General features: G+C 42.8%; 2 protein-coding genes across 2 annotated transcripts in view; one reads left to right on the plus strand and one right to left on the minus strand.

The window, feature by feature from the left end:
- The window catches only part of cep97 (centrosomal protein 97), a 55,245-nt gene extending 46,883 nt beyond the window's left edge, over nt 1-8,362 (minus strand). The window contains exon 1 of the mRNA XM_067993092.1: nt 8,291-8,362. Coding sequence (XP_067849193.1) covers nt 8,291-8,342 — 52 coding nt within the window. The 5' untranslated portion in view covers nt 8,343-8,362. The remainder of the gene's footprint in view (nt 1-8,290) is intronic.
- Nucleotides 8,363-8,509: 147 nt separating this feature from the next.
- rpl24 (ribosomal protein L24) lies at nt 8,510-15,967 on the plus strand. Its single transcript, XM_067993093.1, has 6 exons — nt 8,510-8,583; nt 8,711-8,786; nt 11,182-11,292; nt 12,630-12,766; nt 13,026-13,089; nt 15,842-15,967. Exons 1-6 carry the CDS (start codon nt 8,579-8,581, stop codon nt 15,920-15,922), a joined length of 474 nt encoding a protein of 157 aa, XP_067849194.1. The 5' UTR covers nt 8,510-8,578; the 3' UTR covers nt 15,923-15,967.
- The last annotated feature ends 3,251 nt before the right edge of the window (nt 15,968-19,218 follow it).

Raw genomic sequence — 19,218 nt, forward strand, 5'->3', positions numbered from 1 at the left:
GTCTAACCTGCCCTCCGGAGGCGGCCAGTCATTAAAATATTTTAACGAGGTTGCGGCCTAAGATTTTATCTCTGTTCTAGATTTAATGCTGGCAGGCCAGGTTTCCAGGGACTTGGAAAACCTGGCAGCTGAAGGGAGGCGAAAACAGGTAAGTGCCTTTCCAGCATTGCTTGTAGGCCAGGTATCGAGGGATATGGGCCAAGTGCAGGCAATTGGGACTAGCTTAGTGGTATAAACTGGGCGACATGGACATGTTGGGCCGAAGGGCCTGTTTCCATGTTGTAACTTCTATGATTCTATAACAAGCTAACCTGTAAACCACCCCGCAATCGGACCCACTCAATTGGCTGACGCCCCACCACGAGGTGCAACTCATCTCCCTACCTCCCTCCCACCATTCCTCGGCTGCGGCCTGGAGCCACATGCCTACCCACCAGACAGTCAGCCAGGCTCTCAATCTGGCTAGTTGCGCCCGGGAAACCAATTCAAAAAATTTAAATCTGGTCCTGCCATTAAATTTGGCTAGACCACCGGGGAACCCATATTTCACAGCCTTTAAACCTCCCCACTCCCGCCCTCCCTGTTATTATTCGGGGCCAATGGATCGCATGGCCTCCATCTCTACTGTATAACTCCTATAGAGCCATGGAGGTTAACGAATTGTGTAAATTGTAAAAGAACATAGATAGATTAAATGATTAGGCAAATCAATTGCAGATGTAGCTCAACATAAAAGTATAAGGATGTACACTTTGAATGCAAGTGTGTCATGTGAAAAAGTCGGAATGGAGAAATGGGGGCAGGGGGGGAAAAGGGAAGTTAACAAGGGGATTCAGGGGTCCAAGTTCACATCATTAAAAGCTAGCTTACGTGTAAAAAGTGATCAAAAAGGCAAATGGGATGCCAGGCTAATTCACAAGATGTATAAGATATAAACGCACAGAAGAATTTGTATTAACATAGCACCTTTCACATTCCCAGGATGTCACAAAGCATTTCAAACTAATAAATTACTTTTGAAATGTAGTTGTGTTGTTACATAGGCAAAGATGCCAGCCAAATTTGCACAAAGAACGTCTTATAAACAGAAAATGAGATGCCAAGTGGGGTAGATTGAAAGATTAACGTTGGCCAGGATGTCAAGAGAACCCCCTGCTCTTCTTCGGCCACGTGTTAGCCTTGGCTCAGTGGTAGTACTCTTACTTCTGAGTCAGAAAGTTACAGGTTTGAGCACATAACATAGGCCAACACTTCAGTGCCGTACTAATGGAGTATGGCATTGCCAGAGGTGTTTCCTTTCGGATGAGACAATAAACTGCAGTCCCATTTGCGTGTTCAGGTGTATGTAAAAGATCTCATGGTACTATTTGAAGAAAAGCGGGGATGTTCTTCTGGTGTCCTGGCCAATGTTTATGCCTCACTCAACACTGCCAAAAACAGACGAACTGGTCATTCATCTCAATGCTGTTTGTGGAATCTTGCAGTGCAAAATTCGGCTGCCACGTTTGCCTACATTACACTAATGTCCTTTCGGGAAGGAAACCTGCCGTCCTTACCCCTCTGACCTATATGTGACTCCAGACCCACAGCAATGTGGCTGATTCTTAATTGCCCTCTGAAATGGCCGAGCAAGCCACTCAGTTGTACACTCTCGCTAAAAAAGTCATAATAAGAATAAAACCAGACGGACCACCCAGCATCGGAACACGAGGCACTGGACACGACAAAGGCAAACCAAGCCCAGTCGACCCTGCAAAGTCCTCCTCATTAACATCTGGGGACTTGTGCCAAAATTGGGAGAGCTGTCCCACAGACCAGTCAAGTAACAGCCTGACATAGCTGTACTCACAGAATCATACCTTTCAGCCAACGTCCCAGACTCTTCCATCACCATCCCTGGGTATGTCCTTCCCACCAGCAGGACAGACCCACCAGAGGTGGCGGTACAGTGATATACAGTCAGGAGGGAGTAGCCCTGGGAGTCCTCAACATTGACTCTGGACCCCATGAAATCTCATAACATCAGGTCAAACATGGGCAAGGAAACCTCCTGCTGATTACCACCTACCATCCTCCCTCAGCTGATGAATCAGTCCTCCTCCATGTTGAGCACCACTTGGAGGAAGCATTGAGGGTAGCAAGGGCACAGAATCTACTTTGGGTGGGGGACTTCAATGTCCATCACCAAGAGTGGCTCGGTAGCACCACTACTAACCAAGCTGGCTGAGTCCTGACGGACATAGCTGCCAGACTGGGCCTGCGACAGGTGGTGAGCGAACCATCATGAGGGAAAAACCTACTTGACCTCGTCCTCACCAATCTACCTGTCGCAGATGCATCTGTCCATGACAGTATTGGTAGGAGTGACCACTGCACAGTCCTTGTGAAGACGAAATCCCGTCTTCGCATGGAGGACACCATCCAACGTGTTGTGTGGCACGACCAACGTGCTAAATGGGATAGATTCAGAACAGATCTAGCAGCTCAAAACTGGGCATCCATGAGGCGCTGTGGACCATCAACAGCAGCAGAATTGTATTCCAGCACAATCCTTACTCTACCATTACCAACGAGCCAGGGGATCAACCCTGGTTCAATGAGGAGTGTAGAAGAGCATGCCAGGAACAGCACCAGGCGTACCTAAAAATGAGGTGCCAACCTGGTGAAGCTACAACTCAGGACTACATGCATGCTAAACAGCGGAAGCAACATGTTATAGACAAAGCTAAGCAATTCCACAACCAACGGATCAGATCAAAGCTCTGCAGTCCTGCCACATCCAGTCGTGAATGGTGGTGGACAATTAAACAACTAACGGGAGGAGGTGGCTCTGTAATCATCCCCATCCTCAATGATGGCAGAGTCCAGCACGAGTGCAAAAGACAAGGCTGATGCATTTGCAACCGTCTTCAGCCAGAAGTGCTGAGTGGATGATCCATCACGGCCTCCTCCCGATATCCCCACCATCACTGAAGCCAGTCTTCAGCCAATTTGATTCACTCCACATGATATCAAGAACCAGCTGAGTGCACTGGATACAGCAAAGGCCATGGGCCCCGACAACATTCCGGCTGTAGTGCTGAAGACTTGTGCTCCAGAACTAGCTGCGCCTCTAGCCAAACTGTTCCAGTGCAGCTTCAACACTAGCATCTACCCGACAATGTGGAAAATTGCCCAGGTATGTCCTGTCCACAAAAAGCAGGACAAATCCAATCCGGCCAATTACCGCCCCATCAGTCTACTCTCAATCATCAGCAAAGTGATGGAAGGTGTTGTCGACAGTGCAATCAAGCGGCACTTACTCACTAATTACCTGCTCACTGATGCTCAGTATGGGTTCTGCCAGGACCACTCGGCTCCAGAACTCATTACAGCCTTGGTCCAAACATGGACAAAAGAACTGAATTCCAGAGGTGAGGTGAGAGTGACTGACCTTGACATCAAGGCAGCATTTGATCGCGTGTGGCACCAAGGAGCCTTTGTAAAATTGAAGTCAATGGGAATCAGGGGGAAAACTCTCCAGTGGCTGGAGTCATACCTAGCACAAAGGAAGATGGTAGTGGTTGTTGGAGGCCAATCATCTCAGCCTCAGGGCAGTGTCCTAGGCCCAACCATCTTCAGCTGCTTCATCAATGACCTTCCCTCCATCATAAGGTCAGAAATGGGGATGTTCGTTGATGATTGCACAGTGTTCAGTACCCCTCAGATAATGAAGCAGTCCGTGCCTGCATGCAGCAAGACCTGGACAACATCAAGGCTTGGGCTGATAAGTGGCAAGTAACATTCGCACCAGACAAGCGCCAGGCAATGACCATCTCCAACAAGAGAGAGTCTAACCACCTCCCCTTGACATTAAACGGCATTACCATCGCCGAATCCCCCATCAACATCCTGGGGGTCACCATTTACCAGAAACTTAACTAGACCAGCCATATAAATACTGTAGCTACAACAGCAGGTCAGAGGCTGGATATTCTGCGGTGAGTGATTCATCTCCTGACTCTCCAAAGCCTTTCCACCATCTACAAGGCACAAGTCAGGAGTGTGATGGAATACTCTCCACTTGCCTGGATGAGTGCAGCTCCAACAACACTCAAGAAGCTCGACACCATCCAGGACAAAGCAGCCCGCTTGATTGGCACCCCATCCACCACCTTAAACATTCACTCCCTTCTCCACCAGTGCACTGTGGCTGCAGAGTGTACCATCCACAGAATGCACTGCAGCAACTCACTAAGGCTTCTTCGATAGCACCTCCCAAACCCGCGAACTCTACCACCTAGGACAAGGGCAGCAGGCACACGGGAACAACACCCGTTCCCATCCAAGTCACACACCATCCCGACTTGGAAATATATCGCCGTTCCTTCATCATCACTGGGTCAAAATCCTGGAACTCCCTACCTAACAGCACTGTGGGAGAACCTTCACCACACGGACTGTAGCGGTTTAAGAAGGCGGCTCACCACCACCTTCTCAAGGGCAATGAGGGATGGGCAATAAATGCTGGCCTCGCCAGTGACGCCCACATCCCATGAACGAATAAAAAAGTGAATATACTTCAAAAGTACTTTATTGGCTGTAAAGCATTTTTGGATGTCTACAGAACGTGCAAGGCACAATTTAAATGCAAGTTCTCTTTTGAAAAGTGCACTGGCAAACAGGACCTCGGTATAACATTTCACCTGAAAAATGGCACTTTCAATAATGCAGCACATTGCATCGAAGTTTCAGTCTAAATTATTTATGCTCAGATCCTGAAGAGCTTGAACTGATAACCTGATTCTGAGGCGAGTGCTAGAATTGAGCCAAACTGCCACTATTACAGAGCACTAATGAAATCTCATTTGAAATATTGTATTTAGTTTTGGGCACTCCAGCTTGGGAACATGGCTTTGGATGGAGTTGATAATTTACCAGGAAGACATTTGGAATGCATGGACTCAACTAGAAGAGAAAATCAGCCAGTACTCCCAAGTGACTCCTGCTGAAAGTGTGGATGTCAGATGAGGAAAGGATCAGCATCATCAATGATGCCCTCCAATGTTGACTCACATGAAGAATGTTCCTTGGACAAACTACCAGAGGGCTGCTAGCATCAAAATGTCCTTCCACAGCACAAGTTACTACCTTCAGAACAGAAAGGGCAAAAATCAAACAAAATGTGTTTTTTTTTAAATAGTTGCTGCAATATGCTCAAAGAGGAAGGAAAATGATTCAAAGTACTGTGATTGACATCGAGCAAGGTAATAGAATTTTTTAAAAACAGTATAACAACATGTAGCATTTATTTTAACACAGCCCTTCATTTTGATCTCTGCTTTTAATGGCTGAAAAGTTTATTTTCATTTCAAAGACTATGTTATTTTTACAATAAAGCGATGTAGCTCCCATTTTAAACATAATTAGAACACAAAACAAGACCAAGGCCCATAGTGCAGGACATCAAAGACAGAAATGTAAAAGCAAACATTTCTTTTTAAGAAGAAAAGGTAAATACACAAGTTGTTATTAGATGATGCACTTTAAAAGATTTAAAACTGTAGGGGGAAGAAAAGACTAAGTGAGATGAGGTAAGGAGTTCCAGAATTTTGAATCCTGGGAAAGAATAGGTTACACTAGGACACCATGGGACGAAATGGATAAAATTAATCTCACTTAGAGATTCACCCACAATACTGTGACTGTCGTGATCAAAGTTACCTACAATTTTCTGTGTGACTGTACTATCCCTGCTTTCCTTCCTGTCACCTTCAATGGCAACAACTTGCATGTATATAGTGCCTTTAATGTAGTAAACACCCCAAGGCACTTGGGATATAAAAGCACTATATGCTTCTGGCCAGTTGGTCTCAGACTAAATCCAGGTTTTCCACCTTGGCAACTTGTCCAACTCTGAGCTTTGTATTCCACATCCAGTCCATTGACAAGCACTATTACAGCTCCAGAACATTAGCCACTTAAGCCCATACTTCTTTCCCTTGCTATTAAGATCCTAATCTCCACTTTCATCACCTCAAGGATTGAGTTCTCCAATGTTCTCCTTGCTTCATCCCTGCCTTTACCCTTCACAAACTATAACTAATTCAAAACTCCACAGCCACCAATCCTGGCCATTCCAAACTCCCCTGTACCCCAGCGAATAAACTTCAAGGTCCTTATCCTTGTATTCAAATTTTGTCTCTGTCTCGCTCCACTTTTCCAAACGATCTTCTCCAGCCATATTTTGCTCATTTGATATTGGATAGGTTCTTTATTTCTTCTGTTTCACTATTAGAGCTCATTCTTCAAAACACTACCTCCTTGCCCTCTGTACCATTTTGCCTTGTAACCCACTCCCTGCCTTTGAAAGCCTCCTAATAACCCTTCTGTGACCCTGCTTTGGGTCTTTCCCCTAAGTATTTCCTCTCTCTGCCTACTGTTAACCAACACAGCTTCCGTTACCCAAGGAGTGAAATATAAAATCGAGCTCAGTGGTAGCACTCTCACCACTACGTCAGAGGGTTGTGGGTTCAAGTCCCACTCCATAGACTTGAGCACATAACCTAGGCTGACACTCCAGTGCAGTACTGAGGGAGTGCTGCACTGTAGGAGGTGCCATCTTTCGGATGAGATGTTAAACCGAGGCCCAGTCTGCCCTTTCGGGTGGACATAAAAGATCCCATGCCACTATTTCGAAGCAGAGCGGGGAGGGGGATCTCCCCAATGTCTTGGTCAATTATTATCTCTCACCCAACATCACAAACAGATAAACAAAAGGAAAACACTGCAGTTGCTGGAAATCTTAAACATATACAGAAAATGCTGGAAAACACTCAGCAGGTCAGGCAGCATCTGTCATTAAAGGTCATCGATCTGAAACGTTAACTCTGTTTCTCCACAGATGCTGCTTGACCTGCTTATTCTAGGTTTATCCAGCTTATTCTAGGTTTATCACTAAAACAGATTACCCGATCATTATCACATTGCTATTTGTGGGAGCTTGCTGTGCACAAATTGGCTGCCGCATTTCTTATATTACAACAGTGACTACACACGAAAAGTACTTCATTGGCTGTAAAGCGCTATATCATAGTAGGTAAAGCACAGGAGGAGGCCATTTGGCCCATCGTGCCTGTGCCAGCTCTTTGAAAGAGCTATCCAATTAGTCCCACTCCCCAGCTCTTTCCCCATAGCCCCATAATTTTTTTCCCTTCTAATTCCCTTTTGAAAGTTACTAACTAATCTGCTTCTAACACCCTTTTGGGCAGTGCATGCCAGATCATTACAACTAACTGTGAAAAAAAATGTTTCCTCATGTCACCTCTGGCTCTTGCAGATTACCGTAAATCTGTGTCCTCTGGTTACCTCCCCTTCTGCCACTGGAAACAGTTGCTCCCTATTTCCTCTATCAAAACCATTCATGATTTTGAACATCTCTTATCAAATCTCCCCTTAACCTTCTCTGTTTTAAGGAGAACAACCCCAGCTTCTCCAGTGTCTCCACATAACTGAAGTCCCTCATCCCTGGGTACCATTCTAGTAAATCTTTTCTGCACCCTCTCTAAGGCTTCCTAAAGTGTGGTGCCCAGAATTGAACACAATATTCCAATTGCGGATTAACCAGCATTTTAAAAAGGTTTAGCATAACTTCCTTGCTTTTGTACTCTATGCGTATATAAATGCAAGTTCTTTCTTAAATTCAAGTTGCTGTTGATGAAAAAAGTCTCCAAATTATAATTATTAGACTATTAATATAAATCAAAAACAAAGCAAGAAACTCTGAGATCGCCTAACATTGCGGAAAAAGTCGGTTATGAAAAAAACGGTATTTTTGAAGTAATACTATTGTGCACTTGTCCTTCTGGGAATTGTAGTTCTAATGCTCCCACCATCCCCTTCACGACATAGTAATCCTAAAATCAAAAGCAAAATACTGCGGATGCTGGAAATCTGAAAGAAAAACAGAAAGCGCTGGAAAAGCTCAGCTCTGGTGCTGACGAAAGGTCTTCGCTCTGAAAATTAACTCTGTTTCTTTGTCCACAGATGCTGCCTTACTTGCTGAGCTTTTCCAGCATTTTCTTTTTTTATTATAGTAATCCTACAGTTTAACAACTACAATTCCCAGGCGGCAACAGCAACGGTCACAACCACAATGCAAACTCGGCCAGTAAGGAGCGTATCACCATTACCCTTCCGCTGTGATGAGTTTACTTCAGAAAAAAATATAATAGTTACTACACGAAGTATCGGTTTGTAAATTTAACCCGACAGTTAAAATATAACGCTTCATTTACAAATAAACACTTACTTTCTAGCGCCTTAACCGTCATCTCCAAAGCTTCTTCCTTCTCAGCCGCCATCACGCATCAACTTCCCGCTTGGTAAACGCCAAGCAACCGCTATATTACCTGATTGGTTATTTTAATTACTCAAACAAAATGCGCCCACCCTTTTCAAAAAAAAATGCCTTTAATTTTTATTCCAAAATTTGTGCATGTTTTAGTTTTCGAAATACGATTTGTCTTAAAATTTTCTCCAACTACATAACGACCGACCCATAATCCTCCTCTTTCTCTGCGCCATTTTAATTGCCGACATGAAGTGAGTTTTATCCCGAATTGTATCGGTTTCCATCCACTGTTTTACCCTTAAAATAACCGTATCTACGATTATATTATGAAGCTGCTGAGTGGAAACAACGATGATAACTCATTATTTGTTTTCCTAGGGTCGAACTGTGCAGTTTTAGCGGGTATAAAATATACCCCGGTCACGGGAAGCGCTATGCCAGGATTGATGGGAAGGTAATGAAAAGCTCTATGTTGAGTCATGTAATTCTGTTTTAAATACGCGGTTTAAGTACTTACTGCATCGGCTAACTTTTTTTTGCTGAAAGGTACAAGATATATTGATTTGCTTGTTGATTTGTGTAGTGTGTTACGGATTGGCTAGGGTAATGGTTGTTTTTGTGACTGGAAGGCTCAGTACTAGGTCCCTTGCTTTTTGTGGTATATATATCAATGATTTAGACTTAAATATAGGGGGCATGATTAAGAAGTTTGCAGATGATACAAAAATTGGGTATGTGGTTGATAGTGAGGAAGAAACCTGTAGTCTGCAGGAAGATATCAATGGACTGGTCAGGTGGGCAAAAAAGTGGCAAATGGAATTCAATCTGGAGAAGTGAGGGGTAATATATTTGTGGAGGGCAAACAAGGCAAAGGAATACATAAATGGTATGATATTGAGCAGTGTAGAACAACAGAACAGGGATCTTGGAGTGAATGTGCACAGATCCCTGAATGTAGTAGGACAGGTAGGTAAGGTGGTTAAGAAGGCATAGCATTAGCCGAGGCATAGAATTTAACAGCAGGGAAGTTATGCAGAACTGTATAAAACACTAGTTAGGCCACAGCTACAGTTCTGGTTACTACATTACAGGAAAGATGTGATTGCACTAGAGGGTACAGAGGAGATTTACGAGAATGTTGCCAGGCCTGGAGAACTTTAGCTATGAGGAAAGATTGGATAGGCTGGGTTTTTTTTTGGAACAGAGGAGGCCGAGGGGAGATTTAATTGAGGTATATAAAATTATGAGCGGCCTAGATAGAGTGGATAAGAAGGACCTATTTCCTTTAGCAGCAAGGTCAATAACTAGGGGGCGTAGATTTAAAGTAATTGGTAGAAGGATTAGAGAGGAGTTGAGAAATTTTTTCATCCAGAGGGTGGTGAGGAGTCTGGAACTCACAGCTTGAAAGGGTGGTAGAGGCAGAAACCCTCATCTCATTTAAAAGGTACTTGGACAAGTACTTGAAGTGCTATAACCTACAAGACTACGGGCCAAGAGCTGGAAAGTGGGATTAGACTGAATAGCTCTTTTTCGGCCAACACAGAAACAATGGACCGAATGGCCGCCCCCATGCCGTAAATTTCTATGATTCTTGTAAGCATTGCTTTTTTAGGGCGCATTGCATTGAAGCACACAATTGTAAATTTGACATTGGAAATATCCTCCTGGCAGGTAGTTCAGATCTCCTGGCAGGTTGTTCAGATTTGTATGATCTGTACGGTCCAATCTTCCAAGCGAAGGTGTCAGTTGTTATTTTAAATAGTATTAACATTAAGCCAATGAATGGCCTGTTTCTGTGCTATTGATTCTATCTAATTCTATGCAGTAGTGAGACATTAGACTTCCTTAATGTGAGGTCCAGTTCTGTATTTGTCTTGTTGTTTAATACACTTGGTAGTTATTCTAACAACTTAGCCTTGGTTTTTTTTAAAAAACAAATAACTAAACATTTCTGAATGTGCAAGGACTTTATATGGTATGCATGTTTTAATACAGAAGACCTTCCATATTCTGTACCTGCACTGATAGTTTAAAGCTTCACAAAGTGAAGGTGTGAAACTTAATGGGTAGCCAGAGTTGTTAGTGATTTAGTTGCCATTGTACGTCAAGTAATGGCCCCAGGAGATGTTATTAAAAAACTTGTTCCCGGTGCGTCTAGCTGGAACTCTTGCAGGAGAGTAAGTTTTTCATTTTTTTTCTAAGAATACTTTTATACTCCTGATTTGTCCTTCGCAGGACTTTTGTTGTGTTGGGTGGAGATTAAGATTGTATTGGTAGAGTAAGCCATCTTAGTGTTTTGATCTGATGAAAACAGTTTTAAGTGGGCTGTGAAGCATCTCTTAGCCTGCCAATTAAAGGTACTGCCTGTGGTGGTACTTAGACTAGAAGATAACAGATTTGATCCCTGGTCTGCACTGTTAACTGGGGTAGTTGGCCACCGCATCCTAGGCTAGGAAGAGGAAAATCATTCAGGGTTGCCACACGTCGTTATTCAGTGATCTGGGGGAATGGTTTGCTGAAGTATGTGTGGATATTTAGCACACTGTCCAGGCTTGTGTGAAGAATGGGCAGGTGGCATCTGTAGAACTGACTCGGGCAAGAGTTGGAGGTTTGGAAGAGGGAGAAAGGTTATGATTAACCATCCTTATTTTGGGTCTTCAATAAATCTGACTATCCTGAATAACTTGCTGTGTAACACTACAATGTATTCTTGTAAATATGATATAAGATTAAAGTTTGTTGACTTTACTCCAAGAACAAGTTTATTGCTGGAAAAAGCTGGTAGTTAGCATAGTCGGTTGGTACTAGGTGAGATCTGTAATTTGCTGCTAATTGTTTTTTCTTTGTAGGTGTTCCAGTTTCTGAACTCAAAATGCGAGTCAGCCTTCCTCTCCAAGAGAAACCCTCGACAGATCAACTGGACTGTCTTGTACAGGCGCAAGCACAAAAAGGGGCAGTCTGTAAGTGAGAATTCCACTTCTATGGTTTGAGGACAGGGAATATACAATATAATATATGTCTCAAATGGTATTGTTTGTAGTAAATTGAGTGTCGTAATATAAGCAGTGTTGTACTATGTAATATACAATGTAATGTTCTGCTGGTAAGATGAAGCTGTGTCGCTTTAAGGCCACGAAGACTTTCTCTAGTAAAACTAGCCTTGAATCACTGAGTTTAGTTGTTTGGTCAAGGAACTATGCAAATTAGAATGCGCTTGTCATTTTCAGGCTTCAGCTGAAAAGCAAGTACTTTACAATTGTTTTTCCACCTATAAAGGAGGTACCTGCACATGCTGGTGTACTGTTTTTAATTTTATTATATAACTTAATGTTATCTCAATAATTGAACTTGCATAGTTCACAAATGACTGGCCCTAATCGAGGACTTTATTTCAGTAATCCAGTAGTTGATAAAATGCTCTAGTTGTTGAGTGGTCATCTTAAAGGGAAAGATTGGTGTTTCCTGAAGAGCATTTTAGGGACGATTACATGAACTAGGTGTTCGTTGTTTTCAAGGGAAAAAAATGTTTCTGTTGTTGGGTTATGCTTAATTTTGTTAGGAAATCAGGTTATGATGAGGAAAGAATTTGAACCTGATCTCATTTTCATTCCCAAATCTGTATTTTCTAAATGTTCTGCTGATGTGATGCGATTAGGCTTTCCTAAACATTTTAAATACCTTCTGTTAGGTACCCAAGTATCTATCAGACCCATCTACTTATTCCATTTATCATCATTTTCTTCTCAAAACTCTTCCAGAGAAGGGTGGCTGGCAAAATCAAATTGTTAGCTTTGGCTTAAACATTTGTTTTCCGCCTCCGGTATTTTCTTGCTAACAGTTTCCCATTTTCGTAGCAAGAGCAAAGAGAAATAATACTCTCATTAGTGTAGCGTGAACTGGCTTCTTGCCGTAGCACCACATTTATCGGTTAGCTGTCTAAGTGCCTTGTAAAACCATGCATCCTTCTTGTTCAAATAATACTCCATTGCGTAGCTTTATTCCTGAGTATATGCATCTTAAAATAGTTTGAGGTGACTGCTGGGATTAATTGTAAAATAGGGACTATGGCCTGGAATATATTCCTATAATATCTTGACTAAAATCATGCAGTTCCAGAAATGCAAACCAGAGAAAGCATTCAGAACCTACTGCTACCTGTTTTTTGTCATGGATTTAGGATGTGGTTATATTTAATCAGAACTGAAATTGCTCAAAATTAGGAATTTGAAATGATGAGGCTAAAAGCAGCTTGACACAATGAGATTTTTTTTAAAAATCATTCCTTTTCCCTTTTCAGGAAGAGATTCAGAAAAAGCGATCCCGTCGTGCAGTGAAGTTCCAACGGGCTATTACTGGTGCCTCTCTGGCTGAGATTATGGCTAAGAGGAATCAGAAGCCTGAGGTGCGCAAGGCTCAGCGCGAACAAGCAATCAGGTGGGAACTGATCGTGTTTGAGGTAGTGACCTCAAGTAGAGTTTTCTGTTGTAAATTTATTGGTTTCTTGCACTATAGTGCACATAATTTAAAACATTTTGCATGTGGCCTAAAAAGTACTTTTAAAAAAAATTTAACTGGTTTGGTTCAGTTTTGATGTAATATTTAGGTGACTTTATTACAATATATTTTGTCAGAATCAGAATTCATGTAGTACTAATAATGGAGGAAAGTTGCTTAACTCTCTTGTGGTTAACAGGGCTGCCAAGGAGGCTAAGAAGGCCAAAGCTGCAACAAAGAAAGTCAGTGCACCTACAACTAAGGTAGTGAAACAGATGCAACGCTTTGAATTGCTGTTCTGACCATTGGAAGTACATTTGTTTTAGATAAAGACATTCAAAACCAAATAGCACAAATATGAAATGTCTAAATTGCAATGTCTAATACATCTTGCTTCTATTAAGACAAAAGTAACTATTGGTCGAAGAAGTTGTGTAAAATTAATATCTTGTGTGGCATTTCTCTAGGATTAAAAACTAGCTATATTTAAAACTTATAGATATTAAAAACAAGGGGGCAAAACCAGTGATTAAATGGTGACATTTATATCTGGCATTAATACAGTCGTGTCCTATAACCAGCAATTGAGCTGTTTTATGAATAAGCTCAATCACACCCTCACCTCCACCAATGATGGCCTTGTCCCCATCAAAACCATTACACTCTCTTCCCCCGGTACAGTCCCCATCTCCACTCTCAAGTCCAAGGGAAGCAGACTTGAACGTTTATGGCAGACAGCCGGATCTGACTCGACTACATAAAGCACTATTGGGTCCTGCAGTCCTCTGCCAAAGCTGCTCACTATTCCAGGATCAATCTGGAATGCAAAGATAACCCCTGGATTCTCTTCTCTTCACTACATACAATCTTCTTAAACCTTGCCCCTGCCTCCTCCACCCTTGCCCCCAACAACAAGTGTGATGAGCTCATGGACTTTTTTGTCACTAAGATTGAGACGTCCGTTCAGCTGCCTTTGCCGTTTCCTTCACTTCCCCCAGCCCACCAAGCCAAACTTCCCCTAAGGTTCCCCCCGCCCCAGCCCTGAACTTCATCTTTCTCTAGTTTCTCTCCTATCTCCCCTCATGCCCTCTCTGAGCTTATCTTGTCTGAGACCCACCTCCTGCTCCCTCGACCCTAATCCCACCAAACTGCTGACCACCCAACCTCCCCTCCTGGCTCCCGTTAGCTGATATTGTTAACGGTTCCCTCTCCTCAGGTACTGTCCCCCTCCCCTTCCAAAAAAAAGCCCACCCTTGACCCCTCTGTCCTGCAAACAACTGCCCCCTCTCAAGTCCTTGAACGTGCTGTCACCTCTCAAATCAATGCCCATCTTTCCCGCAATTCCATGTTTGAATCCTTATAATCAGGTTTCTGCCCCAGCCATAGTACTGAAAAGGCCCTTTATCAAAGTCACAAATGACATCCTATGTGATTGTGACCGTGGTAAACTATCGCTCCTCGACCTGTCTGCAGCCTTTGACATGGTTGACACACCATCCTCCTCCATCATCCAGCTGGGTGGGACTGTGCTCGCCTGGTTCCGTTCTTATTTATCCAGTCATAGCCAGGCTTCTCTTCCTGCTCCTGCACCATTACCTCTGGAGTTCCCCAAGGATCTATTCTTGGCCCCCTCCTATTTCTTACCTACATGCTGCCCCTTGGCGAAATCATCCGAAAACACGTCAGGTTCCAGGTGTATGCTGACGACACCCAGCTCTACCTTATCACTACCTCTCTCGACCCCTCCACTGCCTTTAATTTGTCACGCTGCTTGTCCGACATCCAGTACTGGGTGAGCAAATATTTCCTCCAACTAAATATTTGGAAGACAGAAGCCATTGACTTCGGCCCTAGCCACCGACTCCTTAGTAACCTCGGCGTCCTATTTGACCCTGAGATGAGCTTCCAACCACATAGCCGCTTCATTACCAAGACCATCTACTTCCACCTCCATAACATTGCCCGTCTCTGCCCCAGCCTCAGCTCATCTGTTGAAACTCTCATCCACGCCTTTGTTACTTCTAGACTTGACTTCCAATGCTCTCCAGGCCAGGCTCCCATCTTCCACCTTCCATAATCTTGAGCTCATCCAAAACTCTGCTGCCCATATCCTAACTTGCACCAAGTGTGTTCACCCATCACCTCTGCTTGCTGACCTACATTGGCTCCCGGTCTGGGAACGCCTCGAATTTAAAATTCTCATCCTTTGTTTTCAAACTCCTGCATGGCCTTGCCGCTTCCTATCTCTGTAACCTCTAACCCTCCAAGATCTCTGCGCTTCTCCCATTCTTGCCTTTTGCGCATCCCCGATTTTAATCGCTCCACCATTGGCGGCCATGCCTTCAGCTGCCTAGGCCCTAAGCTCTGGAATTCCCTCCTTAAACCCCTCTGCGCCTCTCTCCTCCTTTTAAGACGCTCCTTAAAACTCACCTCTGACCAAGCAATTGCTCGCCTGTCCTAATGTCTCCTTGTGTGGCTCAGTGTCAAATTTTGTTTGATAATGCTCCTGTGACGTGCCTTGGGAGGTTTTACTATGTTCAAGGCGCTATATAAATGCAAGTTGTTCATGAATAAGTTCCAAGGGAAAAAAAACAGCAGCACCACTTGCATTCCCTCTGGGCAGATCTTAACCTACAATCTTCATATCCTAGCAATTAGAACACGACCTCGATAGCCAGGTGTCATTTTCTCCAGTAAAACACACCATGTTCAGTGTGGAATTTGGTCAACTTTAAAATTAAGTCTTCAGTACAATGGAAGGAGGGGAATTATTCTACAACTGACTGTTCAAGTTTTCTGAGGTAGTGTGATGTGGGGATTGCACTTTGGGTGTAAGCTAAAATTACCACGTGTAGCATAAGTAGAGTGTTTCAATTAAAATCCTAGCTGTGTTTTGAATTAGCTGGTCAGAAACCCTGATTGTAGTTTTTGTATTACTGTAATATAGATCCAAAATCAGTATACTTTTTCACAACTCTTCCTTGATTTGCACTTAATGATTTTTTTTGTTTCTAGGCTGCTCAGAAGACAGCACCCAAACAGAAATTTGCTAAGCCAGTGAAGACTCAGGCTCCACGTGTTGGTGGAAAACGCTAAAGATCATACATTTCAATGTAGATGTATAATAAAGCCTGAATAAAATTTGTGTTTTTTGTGTCTTACCATTTCAACCAAAAGTTAACTTAACTACAAGGTAGGAACTATGTGAATATCCTAGTTGAGGTCCACTGGGTTGCACTAAGGGGAGAAGAGTCTTGCAGCAGTCTTAGGGAAGAGTGTTTATAGAATGATACAGCACAGAATGAGGCCATTTGGCCCAATGTGCTTGCTCTTTGAAAGAGCTACCAATTAATCCCATTGCCCTGCAAAATTTTCCCCTTCTGTTGTGATGCTGACCTCATTTGATGTTGAGCACTTCCACCAGAGGTCACTAGATTGATTTCTGAGATGAGGAGAGATTGAGTAAAATGAGCCTTTATTCTCTGGCGTTTAGAAGAATGAGAGGTGATCTCATTAAAACGTATAAGATTCTGAGAGGCTGTTTCCCTGGCTGGAGAGTCTAGAACTAGGGGTAATAAAAACAAAATGCTGGAAAAGCTCAGCAAGTGAGGCCGTATCTGTGGAGAAAGAAACAGAGTTAAAGTTTTAGGTCGAAGACCTTTCGTCAGAACTGTAAGATGTTAATGTTTTTTTAAGCATGTACAGAGCCAGGGAGGGAAGGGAAGGGAAGGTCTATGATAGGGTGGAGGGCAAGAATGATTAAATGATAAATGGGATGATGGTGCAAGGCAAGGACGGTGGTAATGGGATAGGTTAAGAAACAAAAGGTGGGTCTAGAGTAGCTGTGAATGGTAACAGCAGAACCATTACCAGCACTTGCTGCCCAAAAATTGGGAGCAGTGGTTATGATCTGAAGTTATTGAAATCAATGAGTCCGGAAGGTTGTCACTACCTGGCTCTGTACTTGCTTTAAAAACTAAATCTAATATCTTCCAATTCTGATGACAGGTCTTCAAACTGAAATGTTAACTTTCTCCACAGATGCTGCCTCACTTGATGAGTTTTTCCAGCATTTTCTGTTTTTATTTCAGATTTCCTCACTGAGGGTTGTGAATCTTTGGAATTCTTTGCCCCCAAGGGCTGTGGATGCGCAGTCATTTAGTATATTTTTGGACACTAAAGGGATATGGGGATAGGGTGGGAAAGGAGTTGAGGTTGAAGATCAGCTATGATCTGATTGAATTGTGGAGCAGGCTCGTGTGGCCTACTCCTGCTCCTATTATGTTTTTACATAGAAATCAGGAGTAGGAGTCCCATTCAACCTTAATTCTTTAGGGCTGTTGAGGCCAATTTAATGCTATGGCTGAGCAAGGACTGGGGATCAAAACCATAACCTTGCTCAGCTACAGACTATTAACTTACAGGAGGTAGAAGTCTACTTATAGATGTTTGAGCTCGGAGCTTTAAGTTTAAATCCTAGTTTTAAATGGCATTAGCTTTCGGACTTCCCTGTGGGCAGTAAGTACCCAAAGATACCTCAATTTTATCACTGTTTCATACACTTGAGTTTTAACCACCCAACATCTACAAGATAATCTTGAAAGTGCAAATTAATATGCATTATTTGTGCTTCAGTTAGTGGTAAGTGAACAGGACGTAGGATACGTATTCAAGCTCTAACCAATCCCTGGGTATGACAACCTTTGTTCAGAGTTAACGTGGTACAGACAGATTAATTTTGTAGGAGGAAAAATCGTTTGAGAAAAGAAAGAAATAAAATGGGTTTTTGCTCCTGCTCCATACCATTAATGGTATAGTGTTACTAATGGAATGTCTACCCAAAGAAGCCAAACCTCTTCAATGCTTATCTTCTCCAGCAAAGGATATGGGAATTCAATCACGTATTATGTCAGCTTCTATGGAGCAAGTGAATCCTTTGGCTATTTTTCACTTCATAAGATAGGTTTGTAAGAAGAAGGTCCTTCAGTTCATTTTTATCTCCTTCCAGAATACCAACCCCACCATTTTCTGTTAATACATCTAATTATTAGTGTCCTGGGAACAATCACCCAACCTGGCAGTATTGCTGTTGATCATCCTCTAAAGAAATAATTCCTGACATCTATCCAAAATTTGCCTAACCCTATGCCCCTTAGCGTGCTGCCCTTGCACATCAAAAAAATGTTGGGTTTACTTTATCAACAACTTGCATTTATATAGCGTCTTTAATGTAGTAAAACATCCCAAGGTGCATCACAGGACTGTTACCAAACAGAATTTGACATGGAGCCACATAAGGCAAAATTAGGATAGGTGACCAAACACTTGGTCAAAGGTAGGTTTTTTAAGGAGCGCCTCAGAGATCTCTACAGCCCTCAATTCTTGCCTCTTGCACAAGCCCGATTTAAATTGTTCCACCATTGGCGGCTGTGCTCTCAGCTGCCTAGGCCCTAAGCTCTGGAATTCCCTCCCTAAACCTCTCCGCCTCCCTCCCTCTCCTTTAAGATGCTCCTTAAAACCTTCCTCTTTGACCAAAGTTTTGGTCACCTCTCCTAATATATCCTGTTTGATAACGCTCCTGTGAAGCACCTTGGGACGTTTTACTACAGTAAAGGTGTTAAATTACTGCAAGTTGTTAAGTTAGTAAAGGAAAGCCTTGTGGTACTTTATTAAGATTCCTTTGAAGTCAAGGTACACAACACTATACGTCTTTCCTCCCCGGCCCCATCAATTTGGGTTGTGAGTTCAAAAAGTCTGATGTTGGTCAGGCAACTTTGTCACTTCCCTGTATGGACATGATTGGAATATGCAGAATCATAGGTTCAGATCTGCTTGCCATTACTCTCATAGCATCTCTGAAAATGATCTCCAAACAAGATATTAACTGGGATTGTGGCCCTCAACAAAAAGTTGATTTACACCAATTTGATATCTTCACTTCAGATAATTGAAACTTAATTTGGATCTTATATTTGTGTATGGGTAAAGCTACAGAGAGCAATGTCACTTGGGTCAAGGTTCATTCTGAACCTTAAAATCCTATACACTGTGTTATCTGGCTGAACTGAGAGTTTCTCCAGTCTTTAATCCTTGGTTCCCATCCCACGACTATATTTTCCATTATCCTGGGTTCCATAAATACACATATGCTTTTCTCTTGGAATAAAACAAGGCTGCATATAGATAAGAGTAGGCCATTCGGCCCCTCGAGCCTGCTCCGCATTTCAATGAGATCATGGCTGATCTGATTTTTACCTCAACTGCACTTTCCTGCCTTTTCCCCATATCCTTTGACTCCCTTGCTGATCAAAGTTTTGTCTAACTCAGCCTTGAATGTATTCAATGACTCAGCCTCCACAGCTTTTTGGGGTAAAGAATTCCAAAGATTCACG

The sequence above is a fragment of the Heptranchias perlo genome, chromosome 11 (assembly GCF_035084215.1).
Source record: "Heptranchias perlo isolate sHepPer1 chromosome 11, sHepPer1.hap1, whole genome shotgun sequence".
In the NCBI taxonomy this organism is placed as follows: domain Eukaryota; kingdom Metazoa; phylum Chordata; class Chondrichthyes; order Hexanchiformes; family Hexanchidae; genus Heptranchias; species Heptranchias perlo.

Excerpts from the sequence above, each read along its gene's own strand:
- rpl24 (XM_067993093.1), top strand. Across the intron at positions 12,767-13,025 it reads CAGCGCGAACAAGCAATCAG|GGCTGCCAAGGAGGCTAAGA; the intron begins GTGGGAACTGAT and ends TGTGGTTAACAG. Across the intron at positions 13,090-15,841 it reads TCAGTGCACCTACAACTAAG|GCTGCTCAGAAGACAGCACC; the intron begins GTAGTGAAACAG and ends TTTTGTTTCTAG.